Source organism: Plecotus auritus (genome assembly GCF_963455305.1).
Source record: "Plecotus auritus genome assembly, chromosome: 5".
Taxonomy (NCBI): domain Eukaryota; kingdom Metazoa; phylum Chordata; class Mammalia; order Chiroptera; family Vespertilionidae; genus Plecotus; species Plecotus auritus.
Window position 1 is genome coordinate 154944601 of NC_137776.1, and position 19616 is coordinate 154964216.

At 42.5% G+C, this 19616-nt stretch overlaps 1 protein-coding gene across 10 annotated transcripts in view; it reads right to left on the reverse strand.

Annotated features, from left to right (window-relative positions):
- Window positions 1–19616, reverse strand: part of UBAP2 (ubiquitin associated protein 2) — a 120999-nt gene that overhangs the window by 56988 nt on the left and 44395 nt on the right. For 9 of the 10 annotated variants that reach the window (XM_080671232.1, XM_080671231.1, XM_080671227.1 and 6 more), the window contains 3 exons: window positions 13017–13127; window positions 9940–10093; window positions 7853–7930 (listed from right to left, as the gene is read on the reverse strand). In XM_080671232.1, the coding sequence (XP_080527358.1) occupies window positions 7853–7930; window positions 9940–10093; window positions 13017–13127 (343 nt within the window). Of the gene's footprint in view, window positions 1–7852; window positions 7931–9939; window positions 10094–12623; window positions 12806–13016; window positions 13128–19616 lie in introns of those variants that run through there. The other variant, XM_080671233.1, reaches the window with a different exon arrangement.

Below are 19616 nucleotides of genomic sequence, written 5' to 3' on the forward strand. Positions count from 1 at the left end.
GACTCAAGGGTCCCAGGTCCGATTCCGGTCAAGGGCATGTACCTTGGTTGCGGGCACATCCCCGGTGGGGGGCGTGCAGGAGGCAGCTGATCGATGTTTCTCTCTCATCGATGTTTCTAACTCTCTATCCCTCCTCTCCCTTCCGCTCTGTAAAAAATCAATAAAATATATTAAAAAAAAAAAAAAAAAGAGTTAACTACAACAAGGCTGAGCACACAGCCAACAAAGGGGTGCACCAAGAGTGTCCACCTCAGGGAACTGGGGAGGCTGAGCCACGGTCCCCTATGGGACACCTACCACACAAAGCTACTCTACCAACTGAGGGAAGCAGCGAAAATGCGGAGACAAAGACAGATCACAAATGAAAGAAATGGAGGAAAACAAACGACAGGATATAGAGTGCAAAACCACGGTTATAAGGCTTTTCAAGAATTTTCTAGAAAAGGCCGATAAATTTAACGAGACCCTCGAGGATATGAAAAAGGACCAACTAGAAATTAAACATACACTGACTGAAATAAAAAATATTATACACAGACCTAACAGCAGACTAGAGGACCGCAATAATCAAGTCAATGAGTTGAAATACAAAGAAGCAAAAAACACTCAACTGGAAAAGCAAAAAGAAAAAAGAATCCAAAAATTTGAAGATAGTGTAAGGAGCATCTGGGACAACCTCAAGCATACCAACATCCAAATTATGGGGGTGCCAGAAGAAGAGAGAGAGCAAGATACTGAAAACCTATTTGAAGAAATAATGACCAAAAACTTCCCCCACCTGGTGAAAGAAACAGACTTACAACTCCAGGAAGCGCACAGAACCCCAAACAAAAGGAATCCAAAGAGGACCACACCAAGACACATCATAATTAAAATGCCAAGAGCAAAAGACAAAGAGAGAATATTAAAAGCAGCAAGAGCAAAACAGTTAATTACCTACAAGGGAGCACCCATAGGACTTTCAGCTGATTTCTCAACAGAAACTATGCAGGCCAGACAGGAGTGGCAAGAAATATTCAAAGTGATGAATAGCAAGAACCTACACCCAAGATTACTCTACCCAGCAAAGCTATCATTCAGAGTTGAAGGTCAGATAAAGAGCTTCACAGATAAGAAAAAGCTAAAGGAGTTCATCACCACCAAACCAGTATTATATGAAATGCTGAGAGGTATTCTTTAAGAAGAGGAAGAAGAAGAAAAAGGTAAAGATAAAAATTATGAACAACTAATACATGTCTATCAACAAGTGAATCTAAAAATCAAGTGAATAAAAAATCTGATGAACAGAATAAACTGGTGAATATAATAGAATCAGGGGCATAGAAAGGGAGTGCACTGACAATTCTCGAGGGGAAATGGGTGTGGGAGGTGAGGGAAGAGACTGTACAAAAAGCGTACACCTATGGATGAGGACAGTGTGGGGGAGGTAAGGGCAGAGGGTGGGGTGGGAACCTGGTTGAGAGGAGCTATGGCGGGGGGGGGGGGGGAAGAGGAACAATTGTAATAATCTGAAAAATAAAGATTCATTAAATTTAAAAAATAATAAAAATTAAAATTAAAAATTAAAAAAAAAAAGAATGAAAGGGAGGGGGAGAGACAGAGAGAAAAACATCAATGTGAGAGAATCAAGTCTGCAACTGAGGTATGTGCCCTTGACTGGAATCGAACCCGAGACCCTTCACTCTGTGGGTCGACACTCTAGCCACTGAGCCAAACTAGCTAGAGCTGTTGCCCTGGCCTAGTAGCCCTGGCAAGAGTGTTGATCCAATATGCCAAGGATGCAGGTTCTATCCCTGGTCAGGGTACATGTAAGAAGCAATCAATTAATGCACAAATAAATGGAACAACAAAATCGATGTTTCTCTCTCTCTTTCTCTCTCCCCTCATACCCTCCTGTCACTCAAATAAATTTCATTTTTTTAAAGTTCCCCAATATATAGGGTTGGTTCAATGATTAATATGGTTGCTTTGAGTTGTCCCCATGTCTAGAGACCTATTTGTCCCACTACAAAGCAGGGCATCCCTTGGGCTTGTGTAGCTTAGATACCAGGGAGTCAGGCAAACTGTGCCTAATTGTCCCTGAGTCAGGGTATTATATTCTCAGAGAAACAGGAATACACTTTCCCCAATCCTAAAGCAGCTTAAATTAGACAAATGACAGAAGCAAAACACCCCTGGAATTCAGTGAGGAAGAAAGCTTAGAATCCACCCTTATATCCCATATATTAGCTTTAACTTAACAAAGAAGCCTGATTATAAATGTGTCAAAATAATTGTTTCAGGAAATTCACAACTTCTAATACTAGTGAATGAAATCTGATGATAAAAAAAAAAAAAAGAATATTCACAAAGTCTCCGAGTACTGCCCACCAAAAAATACTTAAGTGGGGGATAGTAACTTTACATTAAGAGAAACTTGGCAGAAAGCACCTACCTAAATAAAAGTTAACATCACTAGTAATGGGATAAACCTATTATCATTATATCATGTTACAGTTATCATCCCTTTGTGATACCTGCCCAAAATAGATGAAACTTATCAAGAAGAAATGTCTGATTGGTATTGAAGAATATTTTACAAGAGTCCATATGCTTCAAAAGCATCAAGGCCATGAAAGAAAAAGACTTTTCCAGATTGATGAACTGTTCCAGATTGAAAGACACTAAAGAGACATGGGAACTAAATACAATGTGTGATCTGCCCTAGCTGGTTTGGCTCAGTGGATAGAGTGTTAGCCTGCAGACTGAAGGGTCCCGGGTTCGATTCTGGTCAAGGGCACATGCCCAGGTTGCAGGCTTGATCCCCAGGTAGGGGGGCATGCAGGAGGCAGCTGATCAATGATTCTCTCTCATTATTGATGTTTCTATCTCGCTCTCCCTCTCCCTTCCTCTCTGAAATCAATAAATATATATTTTATAAATAAATACATACATACATACATACATACATACATACATACATACAGTGTGTGATCCTGGATTAGATCCTGGACCAAAATATTTTCTTTTTTTGCTATAAAAACATTAGCAAGATAACTGAAAATTTCTGAATAAGGCCTATAGATTGCATCAGTAAAAATTTTCTGACTTTTGCCATTTTAAGATAGCTCTATAGGAGATTATCTTTTTTTCCTTAGGAGACACACACTAAAATATTAAGGGGTATATAAAATGGCATATATAAAATGTCTGGAATTTATACTCCAAGGTTTCAGGAATAAAAATAATATGTACATATAGAGAGAAAATAATCAAGCAAATGTAAAATACTGGGGAAATTTGGGGAATCTAGATGAACATTATGCAAAATTGTATTTTTTATTTCAAAATAAAATGGTAAAACCACACTCTGAGCACTTGTCTGTATATTTCATATTCCAATAAGTTTTTATTCTGTGAAAAAATCCAAGTTGTTTTCCATGTTTGCATTAGCTGTTCCTTTCTCACAGAATGTTCCTACCCAGATTTTCACATGGCTTTCTTCCTCCTCAGCTTAAATCTCACCTCCTCAGAGACCTCCCCAGGCCACTTAAACTAAAGGGAGACGGTTGTAAGACAACTATTGATAGTAAATCACATCACCAATCATTTTCTTTAAAAAATTGAGAAGCACTTTTACTTGTCTCTCCTCCTTCCCCAACCAGGATGAAAAGGAGTATGTCATATTCACAGCACTATCTTCAACAGTATAATAGGTAAATATTAGTTGTTGCTACTAACATGTAACCCAAATTTCATAAATGTGTAATTTTTTCATGGGTTAAACTCTTATATTTGGAGGCACAATAATTATCACTATTCAATTCCAGGAAATAGCCTATAGTTACTGATTTTTGAACACTGCATTTTGTCAAATACTTTTTGTACCAGGACCCAAGATGCCACTGCAGAGGATTCAGAAATTAAAAGTAGAATGTTAGCACATAGTTGGAAATCAATAATTATGTTTCAATTATATTGTACAGACTACATTCATATATTAGTTTTAAAAGTAGGTAAATTAAATTGGGTTGCCTAATGTAAAACAAGTGGCGTAAGTAAGGTAAAGGAATGGAAAAAGTTAGGGAGTAACTATTGTTGCCTTTTCCACAGCATTATTTTTCTTTCGTCCAGAAAGAAACCATCCACCTGCAACCTCAAGTAGTATTCACTACCTTACCTGACTCAATCTCATTAAAGACAAGGCAAAAACAATACACACATGCTGCAAGCCAGCACCAATAAATAAGATAAAGCAATTTATAGGAATAAAAGAGTAGGGGAGTGACCTGACTATAACTTCTCATTTATTTATGTAATTTAAAAATAAGTATCATGTAATCTAACCTTTAAGATGGGAGTGTCATTTCTAATACATAAACACATTCTGGTACAGCAAAGAAAATCGGATGGCCCATATGAAAAGTATTGTAATACCTTTTTATAAATAAAGCACATTCAACACGAAGTTAAATGAAAGGGCCAATAAAAATGAGTCTCTCTAAATTTTATATTATTTTGGCATTCCTAAATATGCCAAGACCAAAAAATAAAGAGGCAGTTTACTTTTAAAACAATATACACTGGGAAATACAAAAAAAGTAATGATGAAATAAGATAGGAAATAAAGGCCTATGTCATATCAAGTCTAAAATACCTGAAAACAAAACGCCTGAAAATTTTTTAAATATACTGATGTAGACTACAAAAAAATATCACCTATACACTATTCTCTATAAAACAGTAAACCCCTCTCTGCTTATCTCTTTCCTGTATTTCAGAATAATTTTAGTTGCTCCTCCCAAATGAGCCACCAGGCCAAGATGAAGCTACATTCTTAAAGTAGCATAATATCCCAAATTAATAAATAGTAAGAGCCCTAGCTGGTTTGGCTCAGTGGATAGAGCGCTGGCCTGCAGACCAAAAGGTCCTGGGTTCAATTCTAGTCAAGGGCACATAACTCAGTTGCAGGCTCCTCCCTGCCCAGGGCCCTGGTCAGGGCTTGTGCAGGAGGCAAGCAATTGATGTGTTTCTCTCACACAGATATTTCTCTCTGTCTTTCCCCCTCTCTTCTACTCTCTCTAAAAATCAATGGAAAAATATCCTTGGGTGAGGATTAAAATATAAATAAATAAATAAAAATACATGGTAAGAAATGATCACTAACAAAAAAGGGAAGAGAGAAGATAATCAATGGGCAAATAACTTTAATTTTAAAGCCAGTGGGTAGCTCTGGCCAGGTGGCACAGTTGGCTGGAGCGTCATCCTGTACACCAAAAAGGTTGTGGGGGTAGAACCTGGTTAGGGCATATGCCTAGGTTTCAGGTTCAATCTCCAGCCTGGGCACATACAGGAGGCAACTGATTGATGGTTTTCTCTCCCACTTCCTCTCTCTAAAAATCAATCCTATATAATCCTATATAATAAAGAGGTAATATGCTAATTAGACCGAATAGCAGAACGACCATCCTGATGACCTTCCAGACGAAGCCGGGGCTGCGAGGGTCGGCCGAGGCTGTGAGGGCCAAGCCCCTTGCAGAATTTCGTGCATTGGGCCTCTAGTAAAACCATATCCTTGGGTGAGGATTAAAAAAAAAAAAAAAAAGCTAGTGGTTAAAACACATTTCCTAAAGTCCAACATAAAGGAATTTATAATAACACTAGTGGCCCGGTGCAAGAAATTTGTGCACATTACCAGAGTCAAGTCCCCGCCCACCCACATGCGCCTCAAAATCGCATGAGACTCAGACCCGGTCGCCCCCCCCCTACACTGGGCTAGATCCAGAAATGGCCAGTCCCACCCTTGTCAAGCCCTGCCGGGCAGGGGTCATAGCCTCAGGTCCCCTGGCCTGGTGCCAGGATGGTGGGCGTGGCCTGAGGTCCCCCAGATGGGGCAAGGGGCATGCCTTGAGGTCCCCCGTCAAGCCGCGCCAGGTGGGGGACACGGCCTGAGATCCCCTATCAAGCCCCACTGGGTGGGGGCATGGCCTGAGGTCCCCCATCAAGACCCGCCAGGAAGGGGGGCGCAGCCTCAGGTCCCCCGGCCCAACACCAGGAGGGGGGCGCAGCCTCAGGTCCCCCATCAAGCCCCAATGGCAGGGGGGCGCAGCCTCAGGTCCCCCATCAAGCCCCGCTGGGCAGGGGGCACGGCCTGAGTTCCCCAGACCCAGCACTGGGAGTGCACCTTGAGGTCCCCCGTCAAGCCCCGCGGGATGGGGAGCACAGCCTGAGGTCCCCCGTCAAGCCCCGCTGGGTGGGGAGCACAGACTGAGGTCCCCTGTCAAGCCCCACCAGGCAGGGGGTCGCAGCCTCAGGTCCCCTGGCCTGGTGCTGGGGTGGGGGGCACGGCCTGAAGTCCCCTGTCAAGCCCCACCTGGTGGGGGCGTGCAGCCTGAGGTCCCCCAGCCTGGCGCTGGGGCCGGGGGAGCAGCCTGAGGTCCCCTAGCCCAGCACCAGGACGGGAAGCACACCCTGAGGTCCCCCATCAAGCCCCGCTGGGCGGGGGGCGTGGCCTCAGGTCCCCTGGCCTGGCACTGGGGCGGGGGTCTCAGCCTGAGGTCTCCCGGCCTGGCGACACGGCAGGGGTCAAGGCCTGAGGTCCCCATCAAGCACCGCCAGGTGGGGGGCGTGTCCTGAGGTCCCCCGGCCTGGTGCCAAGGTGGGAGGCACAGCCTGAGGTCCCGTCAAAGCCCTGGCAGGTGGGGGGCGGGGCCTGAGGTCCCCTGTCAAGCTCCACAGGGGCGGGGAAGGGTGTAGCCTCAGGTCCCTGCTGATTGTTAAGGCTCCTTAAGGGAACTTGGCCTCAGCTGTGGGTGCAGCCATCTTTGTGATGCAGTGATGGTCAATTAGCATATTCCCTCTTTATTAGATAGGACTAGTGGCCCAGAGCACGATATCGCGTGCAATAGGCCGCCTGCCGCTTCCACAGGAGCCAGAATGAGCTGCAGCGCACCCAGGGGAGCTAGTGGAAGCCGCGCTGCTTCCACGGGAGCTGGCAGGAGGAAGCCACACTGCTTCCACAGGAGCAGCGCCACTTCCGAGGGAGGTAGGAGGGAGCCGTGCCACTTCTGCAGGAGGCGGGAGAGAGCCACCAGTGCCCATGGGAGCCGGGAGCAAGCCGCGCCACTTCTACGGGAGCCAGAAGGGAGCTGCGCCGCTTCCATGGGAGGTGGGAGTGAGCTGCCCCCACCCGCGGGAGCCGGGGGCGGGGACCTAGAGGTGCTCCATGCATCTCCTGGTGACCAGTTGCACACACAGCCCTTTCCCTCACCGCACGCAGCCCCGCCCAGCCTTTTGAACGGTCGTTACTATGATGCAATAACGGACAATTTGCATATTACCTCTTTAGATATATAGATTTTGGTCAAAACTTCAAATTTTTGTTGTTGTTGTTATCCCCTCCTGAGGATAATTTTTCTATTGATTATTTTAGAGAGAAAGGGAGGAAGGGAGTGAGAGAGGGAGATATCAAACACCTATTGGTTGCTCCCGCATGCGCCCCGACCAGGGGCAGGGAGTGAACTGGCAATCCAGGCACATGGCTTTGACTGGGAATCAAACTGGGGACCCTTCGGTGCACATTACGGGGGTCAATGCTCTAAATATTGAGAAACACTGGTCAGGGCAGAACTTCAAATTTTAAATTATTCATATAAAGGGTCTTCACAGCTCATTTGAAAACAACCAAAAGGTTTCCTCAAAATTACATAATCAAAACACTTCATTCATAAACATCAGTAAATGAAATCAAAAGATTTCAGAAGATGAACCATTCTTTCAGAGTACACTATCATGTTTTAGAGCCCGGTACAGCAAACAGTCTGCCTCCTCCTTTAGATCACAAGCATTTCCTGTCCCCCTTATTCTATCTTACCTCTACCACGGGCGCGCTTGCCATGGTCTGAAGGCTTGTCCCCTTGATTGCAATCAATTCCATTCTCTTCACCTCTAACTAAGAAATAAAAGAGGACCTCATATATAATCATACCAGACAACTATTAAAAGCAGTAACAAAAAGATTTTTTAAAAAGGCTAAAATATAACCAAAGGTTTTTTTAAAAAAGAATAAAAACAAAAGTGACTCGCCCTAGCTGGTTTGGCTCAGTGGATCAAGCATCGGCCTTCGGACTGAAGGGTCCTGGGTTCAATTCTGGTCAAGGGCACATGCCAAGGTTGCGGGCTTGATCCCCAGTGTGGGGTGTGCAGGAAGCAGCCGATTGGTGATTCTCTCTCATCATTGATGTTTCTACCTCTCTCTCCCTCTCCCTCTCTGAGATCAATGAAAATATATATTTTTTTAAAAAATGAAAGTGGCTCAAAAACTGAGTGATAGCACATCTTCCTTATTTATAGGTAAAAGTTCTACAAAGAAATTGAAATGACATACCACTTTTTATTTCTTCTATTTGGACTTGCCCTCCCCTAAAGTTTGTTTGTTTCAAAAAGCCACATTTGTTATTCAACTATGTAATACACCACACATTTGCTGACTAGTTAGGTTTAAGGTCTGGAAAGACATAGAATAGCAAAACAACACCATCAAGGAAATACTGTTATTGAAGAAATTAATGTCAGAGACAGGTTTTTACAGGATTCTGTCCAGAAGATGCCAATACAGTCTTTTCTTCTCCTCATACCTATATTGGCATTAATGATTCTACTATATAATATAGAAATTTTATGAGTGATATTGGCACAGCTTGGTTCCCTCATCTCTTTCAGAGATTAATACCTATGAATTCTCATGAAGGTGCCACTCCATTTAAATTTACATCTCTCTTTATAATCCCAATCTGTCCTTTGTTTTCATCTACAGCATTTCTACTGACACCATTAAAATATATTAATACAAAATGTTACTTTTCCTTTTTATTGTTACATCTCACTCTACCTCCATTAAAAGGTAAGTTTCAGGAGGGCAAAAATGTCTGTACCATTTATTGCTGTATGCCTATAAGAGTACTTGCTACACAGCAGGTACTCAATAAATATCCATGGAATAAACTAGCAAAAGTCTCTAAGGTCAGTGCTGGCCAAGTGCTCAGGTGTTTGGAGTGTTGTCCTGTATGCCAATAGGTTGCAGGGTCCAATTCCCAGTCAGTGCGCACATACCTAAGTTTCAGGTTTGATCCCCGTTCAAGATGTGTACAGCAGGCAACTGATCTGTTTCTCACATCGATGTTTCTCTTTCTCTTTCTCCCTCCCCCACCCCCGCCACTATCCTTTCCTCTCTCAAATCAATCAACATATCCTCAAGTGAAGATTTTTAAAAAGTCTCTAAGGTGATATGTTTAAAATTTACATTTTATTCATTCATAATTTAGCTACTTTGGTATATCTATACAGCAGGTTGTTGTTCCTGGGTAGGATGTAAAGTACTGAGAAAATCTTCCCTATTCAACAACTTTCCATTTATTTTAACCTTTGCCTATACCATGAGGAAGAATAAAGAGCTTCATCTATCAGTGAACAAAAATTCTCCTTTAAAATTAGAGGATGTACTTGATTCACAACAGAAGGCAGTCTTTTTTTAATATGTTTTTATTGATTTGAGAGAGAGAGGAAGAGGGAGAGAGTAAAACATCGATGAGAGAGAGAAACATTGATCGCCTGCTCCCCCCTGGAGATTGCACCTGTAACCCAGGAATGTACCCTGATCAGGAATCAAACCAGGGACCTTTCAGTGCAGGGGATGATGCTCAACCAACTGAGCCATACTGGCCAGGATAGAAGGCAGTGATAATACACACAACATAATTAACTAACTACAGCCCCGGTCAATGCTGATAGGAAATTGTATCAATTACTAAATTAACTAAGTAGTTCATTAGATCCCAAATGTTAATTGTAACAACAAATGGTGCATTGAGGGAGTGGATTTATGGGCATTCTTTGGACCACTCTTTCAGCGTGCATGAAAATTTCCATCATAAAAAGTTCAGGAGAAAGGTCTATACTTACACTCTCTCCCACGATTGCCACCTCTTCCTTTCCGGTTGTTGTTTCCACGTCCACGACTCACTTCTCTCTCACTTCTCTTCTCTCTATTCTCTTTGTTTTCTGAACTTTCTTTTCCAAAATTCTTCTTCTTCCCCCCTACAGTCTCCCATGAAGTCTACCGAACATAAGAGTTGTCATTCAGAATTGTCATTCAAAGTGTACAATTACTAAGAGCGTGTGCATGTATCTTCCAAACCTAATTATCCATGCCTTGTAGCTTGCTTGTCTACCATTTTAATTCTTTTCCATATTGTTCTACTTTCCAATGCTAAAGACAGCAAACCTCTTGCTAAGCTCCTTTGCTATATAGAGCACAAAAGATTACAGCAACTAGCTGAATTGATAACATACTCTGTTGTTATACCACCAAAAAGGCTTTTTCTTGCTGATTTGTGAGTAAAGTAAATGTCATTTCTCCAATTTCCCACTCTATGCTACCCTCACCTACCTCAGTAGTAGGGCTTAAGTCTATTAAATACATAGATTAGCTGAAAGATTACAAAGGTACATAAAATGATGCCCTAAAATCTCACAAATATAACTTTCCCTATTCAGTTACCCAAACCATCAAAAAAATTTTAATAGACAAAATTTTGGTTTAGTTTTTTTAAGTATTTGAAATTGAAACCTCAAAGACCTATTCCAATGAGAAGTCAATGATTTATTTATAAAACCTCCCTTCTCCATCTCTCCTCTAATGGTGATACCAAATCACATCATACCATATACAGGATGGGGCAAAAGTAGGTTTACAGTTCAGTACACAAAACAGTTTATTTTTATTGATTTCAGAGAGGACAGAAGAGGGAGATAGTTAGAAACCTCAATGATGAGAGAGAATCATTGATTGGCTGCCTCCTGCACACTCCACATTGGGGATCAAGCCCACAACATGGGCATATACCCTGACCGGGAATCGAACTGTGACCTCCTGGTTCATAGGTCAATGCTCAACCATGGAGCCACGCCGGCCAGGCTTTCACGGTTTATTTTAAATGTTCTAGCTCCTAGCTAGAGTATTTACATAGTATCCCTCCTCCCCACCTCCAATTAACTCTACCCCAGTCAGAAGGTATTCCTTACTGCTGCTGGTTAGCCATGCTGCACACAGCAACCAGGTCAGAGACAAGGCAAACAATATGAAAGTAAAGATGCACCACAAAATAATCCTAAACGACTTTCTCTCTGCTTCTGCATTTCCCCTACAGTCCTCTTACCTCCAATCAAGCATACACCTTTTGTGTCTAGATTCAAGCACTAATTTGCTGTTTTCTGACCTTTGAAGAAAACAAGCCAAATCTAGCTACCATTGTGTGATTTCTAGGTTCAAGAAGTAACCAAAAAAACATTCTTGATGTAACATTCAATCCAGAACACCTTTGGATTCAGTCCCAGAGGAGAAGTTAAAACTCAATAAACCACAAAGAGAGAACTGGACTTTTAAGACTTAAAAATTCACCCGACTACCACAGAAAATAATGAAATCTGCTGGATGTAAAAGAAAAGCAACAGAAAGTAGTATCCTGCCCTATCTCTACGATAAAAAGGAAATAGGTGCTCTAACTAATAATTTGAATATATTTCATTTGTTCATATTGATTATTTTTATAAAAAGGGAAGCCCTTCAGTTCATTTAGAAAATAACAGCCATACTACACTGAATCCATTAGCAATGAGGTAAACACATTCCCCATATTTAAAAAACAAAACAAAACAGTAAATACATCCTTGCTGGCAAACAGAAGCTATTCAAAATTTTATTTCATCACTTAACATTATATATTTTCCCAACAAACTGACATATTTAGTGGTTTATCATGTGGGCCACTGTTATTTTGCGTGGAATTTTACCCATAAATACTGCTATTTTCAAATAGTGAAAGATTTTCCCAAGTACCTAATTATGTAACTACAAAATTCAATTTTCTTGTTTCATATTAAAAAGATACTCATTTTACATTTCACCTTGTCATGGCAGTTCATTTTTATACATCCTGACTCTAATACAGCCTATCCCTAAAACTGAGAACATGATTAAACCTGAACACTGACAAGAAGCCACTTTTTTCTCCCCTTTAATCCTTAACCAAGGCTTTTTTTTTTCTTTTTTTTTTTTTTTTTTTTAGAGAGAGAGGAAGAGAGAGAGAGAGAGAGAAAAACATCAATTGGCTGCCTTTTGTACATGCCCTGACCAGGGATCAGGGACTGAGCCCACAGCCTCAGTATATGCCCTGACCAGGAATCAATCCAGCAACCCTTCGATGCACAGGATGATGCTCAACCAACTGAGCCACTCTGGCTGGGCAAGGAAAGCACTCTTTGATGGGTCATCTTTGTACCCCTTTTTCAATAAGTCATTATTTGTTTTAATCTGCTCAGAAGCGGTTTCCTCAATTTAAAAATACAAATGAAATATTGTGCAATCTCTCCACATAGGAATCAAAAGATTAGTGCTGGCAGCTGCCTGGTGTGGCTTTAGTTACAGCCTTCCTAAAAGAAGTGTGCCTGCACATTCCTCAAACTTTCTAAGCTAAAAAACACACACACAGAAAAAAAATTTAAAAACTTTTCTCCTTTTATATATCTGTCGAACTGTCATGAAAAATGTGTCTGTAGAATATTCACACATAAGCAAATAGATATACCAGCAAATCCTGGTTTTCTGTTAGTCTAGAGATATAAGGAGTAGTAAGAGGTGACGACTGAGATGAAGAAACATGAGCAGTGGAGCCAAGAGAAGTTTTTTCAGGTGGTGAAAATATCCACAGGCCCAGAGAATTTTGGAAACTGTGTAAGGCTGGAGTAGATGACCAAGTTCTCTTTCGAGTCTTCAGATTCTACGACTTCATGAAGAAACCATATATAACAAAAACAGTCATTTCAGGTTAGTGTTCTTTCTGGAACTTAAAACAAATATGGAATGGCACCCATAATTCCCTCCATCCCCACCCCCATATAAGGTGAAGTTTAAAATGCAATGTGGGGTTGGAAACAAATCTTAGCACTACAAATCAATGAATAATACTTAATAATCTTACCGTGTCTGAATTCCCTTCCAGCAATATATTGATAGCTTTGTTCACATCTCCATTACAGTCATGTAGGGCAACTATGCATTCATCCTGATTTTTTCCTGTCACTTCCATAAGCTGTTGAAATTGTAAGAACATGGTTAGGGAGACCCCAAAAATGGCACTTGATATTTTAAGATTCTTCTCCATAAAGACAGAAATTAAGATGGCCTCTTATACATTCTGAGCTTTTACCTGTTTTGTTTGTGGCCACCCCATGTCTTTTCACCAATGTTGGCATAGTCAAACTACAAATCAACCCTCCTTCAAGATGAGCAATAACCGATTATTAATCAGCAGCATACACATGAATATACCAACATCCTCAGAATACTCTGGATCAGTTATTGTCTACTCAAACTTGGTCCATAGCCAGCACTCCTAAAACTCTAAACTACACAAATATTAAGTGGGACTTTGTTTCCCAAAGACCATGTGTATGTGGGCACCATTATCAGAATATCCAGTCCTACTGTTTTGCACAGGGACAAATTTCCCCACATAAGTAAGCTATTACTACTTGGATTATAACATATATAAGTTATAACACCTAAGGTCTCACAAGGAATTCTGCAGTGATCACAAAACTCACTCTTACACATACTATATTGTCAAGCAGATTCCACAGATTGCTATGTTTGACATAATCGAAGAAATCCCTTTGGTGCATTCTGTATAACAAGAGAAATTAAGCTGCTTAACATTTTCATCACAAAGAGCAATCAGATTAGGCAAAATAAAGGTGTTTCAATGATCAGTTAACAAAGGTATGATTTAAGTATCTACTGTGTTCTAACTATCTTAATTATTTTAGTACCAGAGGCCCAGTGCATGGGATTCGTGCACTGGTGGGGGACATGGCCTGCTGTGAACCCACCCTCTGAACAGCTGTTCTCGCTGTGGGAGTGCCGCTCATCCTGGTCAGCCGATTGGCTGTGGACACACGCCTCTGAGTGGCACTCCCACTGTGGGAGCACACTGACCACCAGGGGGCAGCTCCTGTGTTGAGTGTCTGCACCCTGGTGGTTAGTGCACATCATAGCAACTGGCCGACCAGTCATTCTGCCATTCGGTCACTGGGCTTTTATTATATAGGATGTACTAGCTGCAGTTCAAAATAGTTTGACCCAATATTTGAAGTAATTTCTCTGTGGCCAAAAAGCTAGTTAAGAGCAAAGCCTAATAGGAAAAAAAACAAGAGCAAAGCCTATCCAGAATCCAGGTCTCCTGATCTCATAAATATAACTCTTTGCATTACACCACTCTGTCTCTCTCATTTCCTTCCTGTAACACAGTGAAAGTTCTACATACTTTCCAATACACTTTGGTCTTTGGATATCTATTAATAATCAGATTTTTATCAATGATCTAAACTAAGCCAATATCTGTCATATGCAATTGTTAAGATGCACAATAGAGGAGAAACCAAGATGGCAGCATAGGTAAGCACCTAAACTGCTGCCTCGCACAACAATTTCAAAACTACAACTAAAAGACAGAACGGACACCATCCAGAACCAAAGGAAAGCTTGCTGAGTGAAAATTCTACAACTAGAAGGAAAGAGAAAAGCTCACAGAGAATTGGAGGTACGGCAAAGGGTCTTTGTGCGCGCAGAGGGAAGGGCGAATGAGAGCCTGGCAGACTTTCTCTGGCGGAAGGGGGAAGGAAGCCCCCAACCGCACTGAACCCCAGTTCTGACTGCACTGAACCCCGGTTCCGGACAAGCCCCTGGGGACCCACGCTCTTGTGGGGGGAATCTGGACTCTCGGGCGGAGACTCGGGAGCTGGGGAAGGCGGAGGACTGAAAGCGCGCACGTGCCAGTGCGCACAAAGGCTGTGGAGGTTGCCACAAGCTTTCCCTAGTGGAAGGGAGTCAGAGGCTCCTGACTGCACTGAGCCCCAGTTCTGACTGCAGTGAACCCCAGTTCCAGGCGAGCCCCTGGGGACCCACGCTTTTGTCGGGGGAGTCTGGACTCTCGGGCGGAGACTCGGGAGCCGGGAAGGCAGAGGTCTGAAGGCGCGCACGTGCACGCAAGGGCAAGGCTGACGGGAAGCCAAGACTGAGACTCCACCCCATCCAAGCTGAGCACAGAGGCTATTGCAATTTGGCAAGTCTAATCCTATAAGGCTGTCTCCAGCACCGAACTTCTCCCAGCATAGACAGAGCTGATCCTTACAGCCAACTGGCCTGGAGGTCAATTCTTCCCAGTGATACCAACAACAATAAAGACTAATTACAACAAGGCTGTACACACAGTCCACAAAGGGGTACACCAAGAGTATCCACCTCAGGTTAACTGGGGAGGCAGACCCACTGGGCCATATAGGAAACCTAGCACACAAATCTACCTTACCAACTCAGGGAAGCAGTGAAAATGCGGCGTCAAAGAATCAGATCACAAACAAAAGAAATGGAGGAAAACAAACGACTGGATATAGATTTTAAAACCATGGTTATAAGGCTTTTTAAGAATATCCTAGAAAAGGCTGATAAATATAACAACACCCTCGAAGATATGAAAAAGGACCAACTAGAAATTAAACATACACTGACTGAAATAAAAAATATTATACAGAGACCCTGAAACAGACAAGAGGAACACAAAAATCAAGTCAAAGAATTGAAATACAAAGAAGCAAAAAACACTCAACCGAAAAAGCAAAAAGCAAAAAAAAAAATCCAAAAAGTTGAAGATAGTGTAAGAAGACTCTGGGACAACTTCAAGTGTACCAACATCAGAATTATGGGGGTGCCAGAAGAAGAGAGAGAGCAAGATACTGAAAACCTATTTGAAGAAATAATGACTGAAAACTTCCCCCACCTGGTGAAAGAAATAGACTTACAAGTCCAGGAAGTGCACAGAACCCCAAACAAGAGGAATCCAAAGAGGACCACACCAAGACACATCATAATTAGCCAAAACCGGTTTGGCTCAATGGATAGAGCGTCAGCCTGCGGACTGAAGGGTCCCGGGTTCGATTCCGGTCAAGGGCATGTGACTTGGTTGCGGGCACATCCCCAGTAGGAGGTGTGCAAGAGGCAGCTGATCGATGTTTCTCTCTCATCGATGTTTCTGACTGTCTATCCCTCTTCCTTCCTCTCTGTAAAAAATCAATAAAATATATTTAAAAAAAAAAAAAAAAAAAGACACATCATAATTAAAATGCCAAGAGCAGCCGAAACCGGTTTGGCTCAGTGGATAGAGCGTCAGCCTGCGGACTGAAGGGTCCCGGGTTCGGTTCCGGTCAAGGGCATGTACCTGGGTTGCGGGCACATCCCCGGTGGGAGGTGTGCAGGAGGCAGCTGATTGATGTTTCTCTCTCATCGATGTTTCTAACACTCTGTCCCTCTCCCTTCCTCTCTGTAAAAAATCAATAAAATATATTAAAAAAAAAAAAATGCCAAGAGCAAAAGACAAAGAGAATATTAAAAGCAGCAAAAGAAAAACAGTTGATTACCTACAAGGGAGCACCCATACGACTGTCAGCTGATTTCTCAACAGAAACTATGCAGGCCAGACGGGAGTGGCAAGAAATTTTCAATGTGATGAATAGCAGGAACCTACAACCAAGATTACTCTACCCAGCAAAGCTATCATTCAGAATTGAAGGGCAGATAAAGAGCTTCACAGATAAGAAAAAGCTGAAGGAGTTCATCACCACCAAACCAGTATTATATGAAATGCTGAAAGGTATTCTTAAAGAAGAAGAAGAAGAAAAAAGTAAAGAGAAAAATTATGAACAGCAAATGCATATCTATCAACAAGTGAACCTAAAAATCAAGTGAATTAAAAACCTGAGGAACAGAATAATCTGGTGAATATAATAGAATCAGGGGCATAGAAAGGGAGTGGACTGATAATTCTCAGGGGGAAAGAGGTATGGGGGGTTCATGAAGTGACTGGACAAAAATCATACACCTATGGATGAGGACAGTGGGGGGGAGGTAAGGGCAGAAGGTGGGGTGTGAACTGGGTGGAGGGGAGCTATGGGGGGAAAAAGGAGAAATAATTGTAATAATCTGAATAAAGATTAAAAAAAAAAAAGATGCACAATAAGTATTAAAATCCCTCAAGTGATTGCCCTGGCGGTTGCTCAGTGGTTAGTGTCAGCCTATGGACAGAAGGGTCATGGTTTCGAATTCCCCGTCAAGGTCACATACCCGTTTCAAGTTCGCTCCCAAACTCCTTTGAAGGCATGTACACTGTGTTACAGGGTGTGTCTCTTTCACATTAATATTTCTTTTTCTTTCTTTTTTTAAATATATTTTATTGATTTTTTACAGAGAGGAGGGGAGGAAGATAGTTAGAAACATCAATAAGAGAGAAACATCAATCAGCTGCTTCCTGCACACTCCCTACTGGGGATGCGCCCACAACCAAGGTACATGCCCTTGACCGGAATTGAATCTGGGACCCTTCAGTCAGCAGGCCGACGTTCTATCCACTGAGCCAAACCAGTCAGGGCCACATCAATGTTTCTCTCTCTCTCTCTCTCTCTCTCTCTCTCTCCCCCCTCCTTCTACCTCCCCTTCACTCTCTCTAAAACAATGGAGAAAGTATCCTTGGGTAAGGATTAAAAAAATTTTTTTTTTAAATTACTCCAGTGATTGGATCAGTAAGAGACAGAACTAAAGTTAGCACTTAAAACTCTGAACCAGTTCTCTTGCTTGTGTTTCTGCTATGCTATTCAGATAAAATATAATATGTAGTATGTCTCACACTGTACATAAATATCATTCCAGAGAATGAATTCTATAATTTTTAATAAATTCTTTTTGTGGCCTTCCAAAAATATCATTAGTCTGACAAAAGAAACTATAAGTACGAACAAAGAGTTTACATAGTAAAGGGCTAAAGAGTTCACTGTGGGATGTTCACTCCAAGGAGCAATTACTGGTAGAGCACTGACCTATGAACCAGGAAGTCACGGTTATATTCCCAGTCAAGGCATATGCCCAGGTTGCAGGAGCGATCCCTAGTAGAGGGCATGCAGGAGGCAGCTGATCAGTGATTCTCTTTCATTATTGATGTTTCTATCTCTCTCCCTCTCCCTTCCTCTCTGAAATCAATAAAAATATATTTTAAAAAAAAATTAAAATCTCTAGTAAGGAGAAACCAAGATGGCGGCATAGGTAAGCACCTAAACTGCTGCCTCGCACAACAATTTCAAAACTACAACTAAAAGACAGAACGGACATCATCCAGAACCACAGGAAGGCTGGCTGAGTGGAAATTCTACAACTAGAAAGAAAGAGGAAAGCTCACGGAGAATCAGAGGAGCAGCAAAGGAGGGCTGAGGTACGGAGTTACGCGCAGAGAGGAAGGGCGACTGAGTGCTTGGCTGACTTTCTCTGGTGGGAGGGGGAAGGAAGCCCCCGACTGCACAGAACCCCAGTTCCGACTGCACTGAAACCCAGTTCCGGGCGAAACCCCCTGGACCCAGGCTCATACAGGGGGAGTCTGGACTGTCAGGTAGAGAGAAAGGCACACGGAGACTCAAGAGACTCGGAGACCCAGGGGAGCTGCAGCGGGTCTGGAGGCTCACGGGCACACACGCAAGTGCTCACAGAGAAAGCTGAATGCGGAGGTTGCCGCAGGCATTCCCTAGCGGAAGGGAGTCGGAAGCTCCTGACTGCAATGAACCCTAGTTCCAACTGCACTGAACCCCAGTTCCGGGCGAGGCCCTGGGGACCCACGCTCTTACAGAGGGAATCTGGACTGTCAGGCAGAAACTCAGGGGAGTCGCGGAAGGCAGAGGTCTGGAGGCGCAAGGGCAAGGATGACTGGAAGCCAAGACTGTCTGCTCTGCCCTGAGACTCCACCCCATCCAAGCTGAGCACAGAGGCTTTTGCAATTTGGCAAGTCTGATCCTATAAGGCTGTCTCCAGCACCGAACTTCTCCCAGCGCAGACACAGCTGATCCTCACAGCCAACTGGCCTGGAGGTCAATTCCTCCCAGTTATACCAACAACAATCAAGGCTTAACTACAACAAGGTTGTACACACAGTCCACAAAGGGGTGCACCAAGAGTGTCCACCTCAGGTTAACTGGGGAGGCAGACCCACTGGGCCATATAGGAAACCTAGCACACAAAGCTACCCTACCAACTCAGGAAAGCAGCGAAAATGCAGAGGCAAAGAAACAGATCACAAAAGAAAGAAATGGAGGAAAACAAACGACTGGATATAGAATTCAAAACCACGGTTATAAGGTTTTTCAAGAATTTCCTAGAAAAGGCTGATAAATTTAGTGAGACCCTAGAGGATATGAAAAAGGACCAACTAGAAATTAAACATACACTGACCGAAATAAAAAATATTATACAGAGACCCAACAGCAGACTAGAGGACCGCAAGAATCAAGTCAAAGATTTCAAAAACAAAGAAGCAAAAAACACTCAACCGGAAAAGCAAAAAGAAAAAAGAATCCAAAAAGTTGAAGATAGTGTAAGAAGCCTCTGGGACAACTTCAAGCGTACCAACATCAGAATTATGGGGGTGCCAGAAGAAGAGAGAGCAAGATATTGAAAACCTATTTGAAGAAATAATGACAGAAAACTTCCC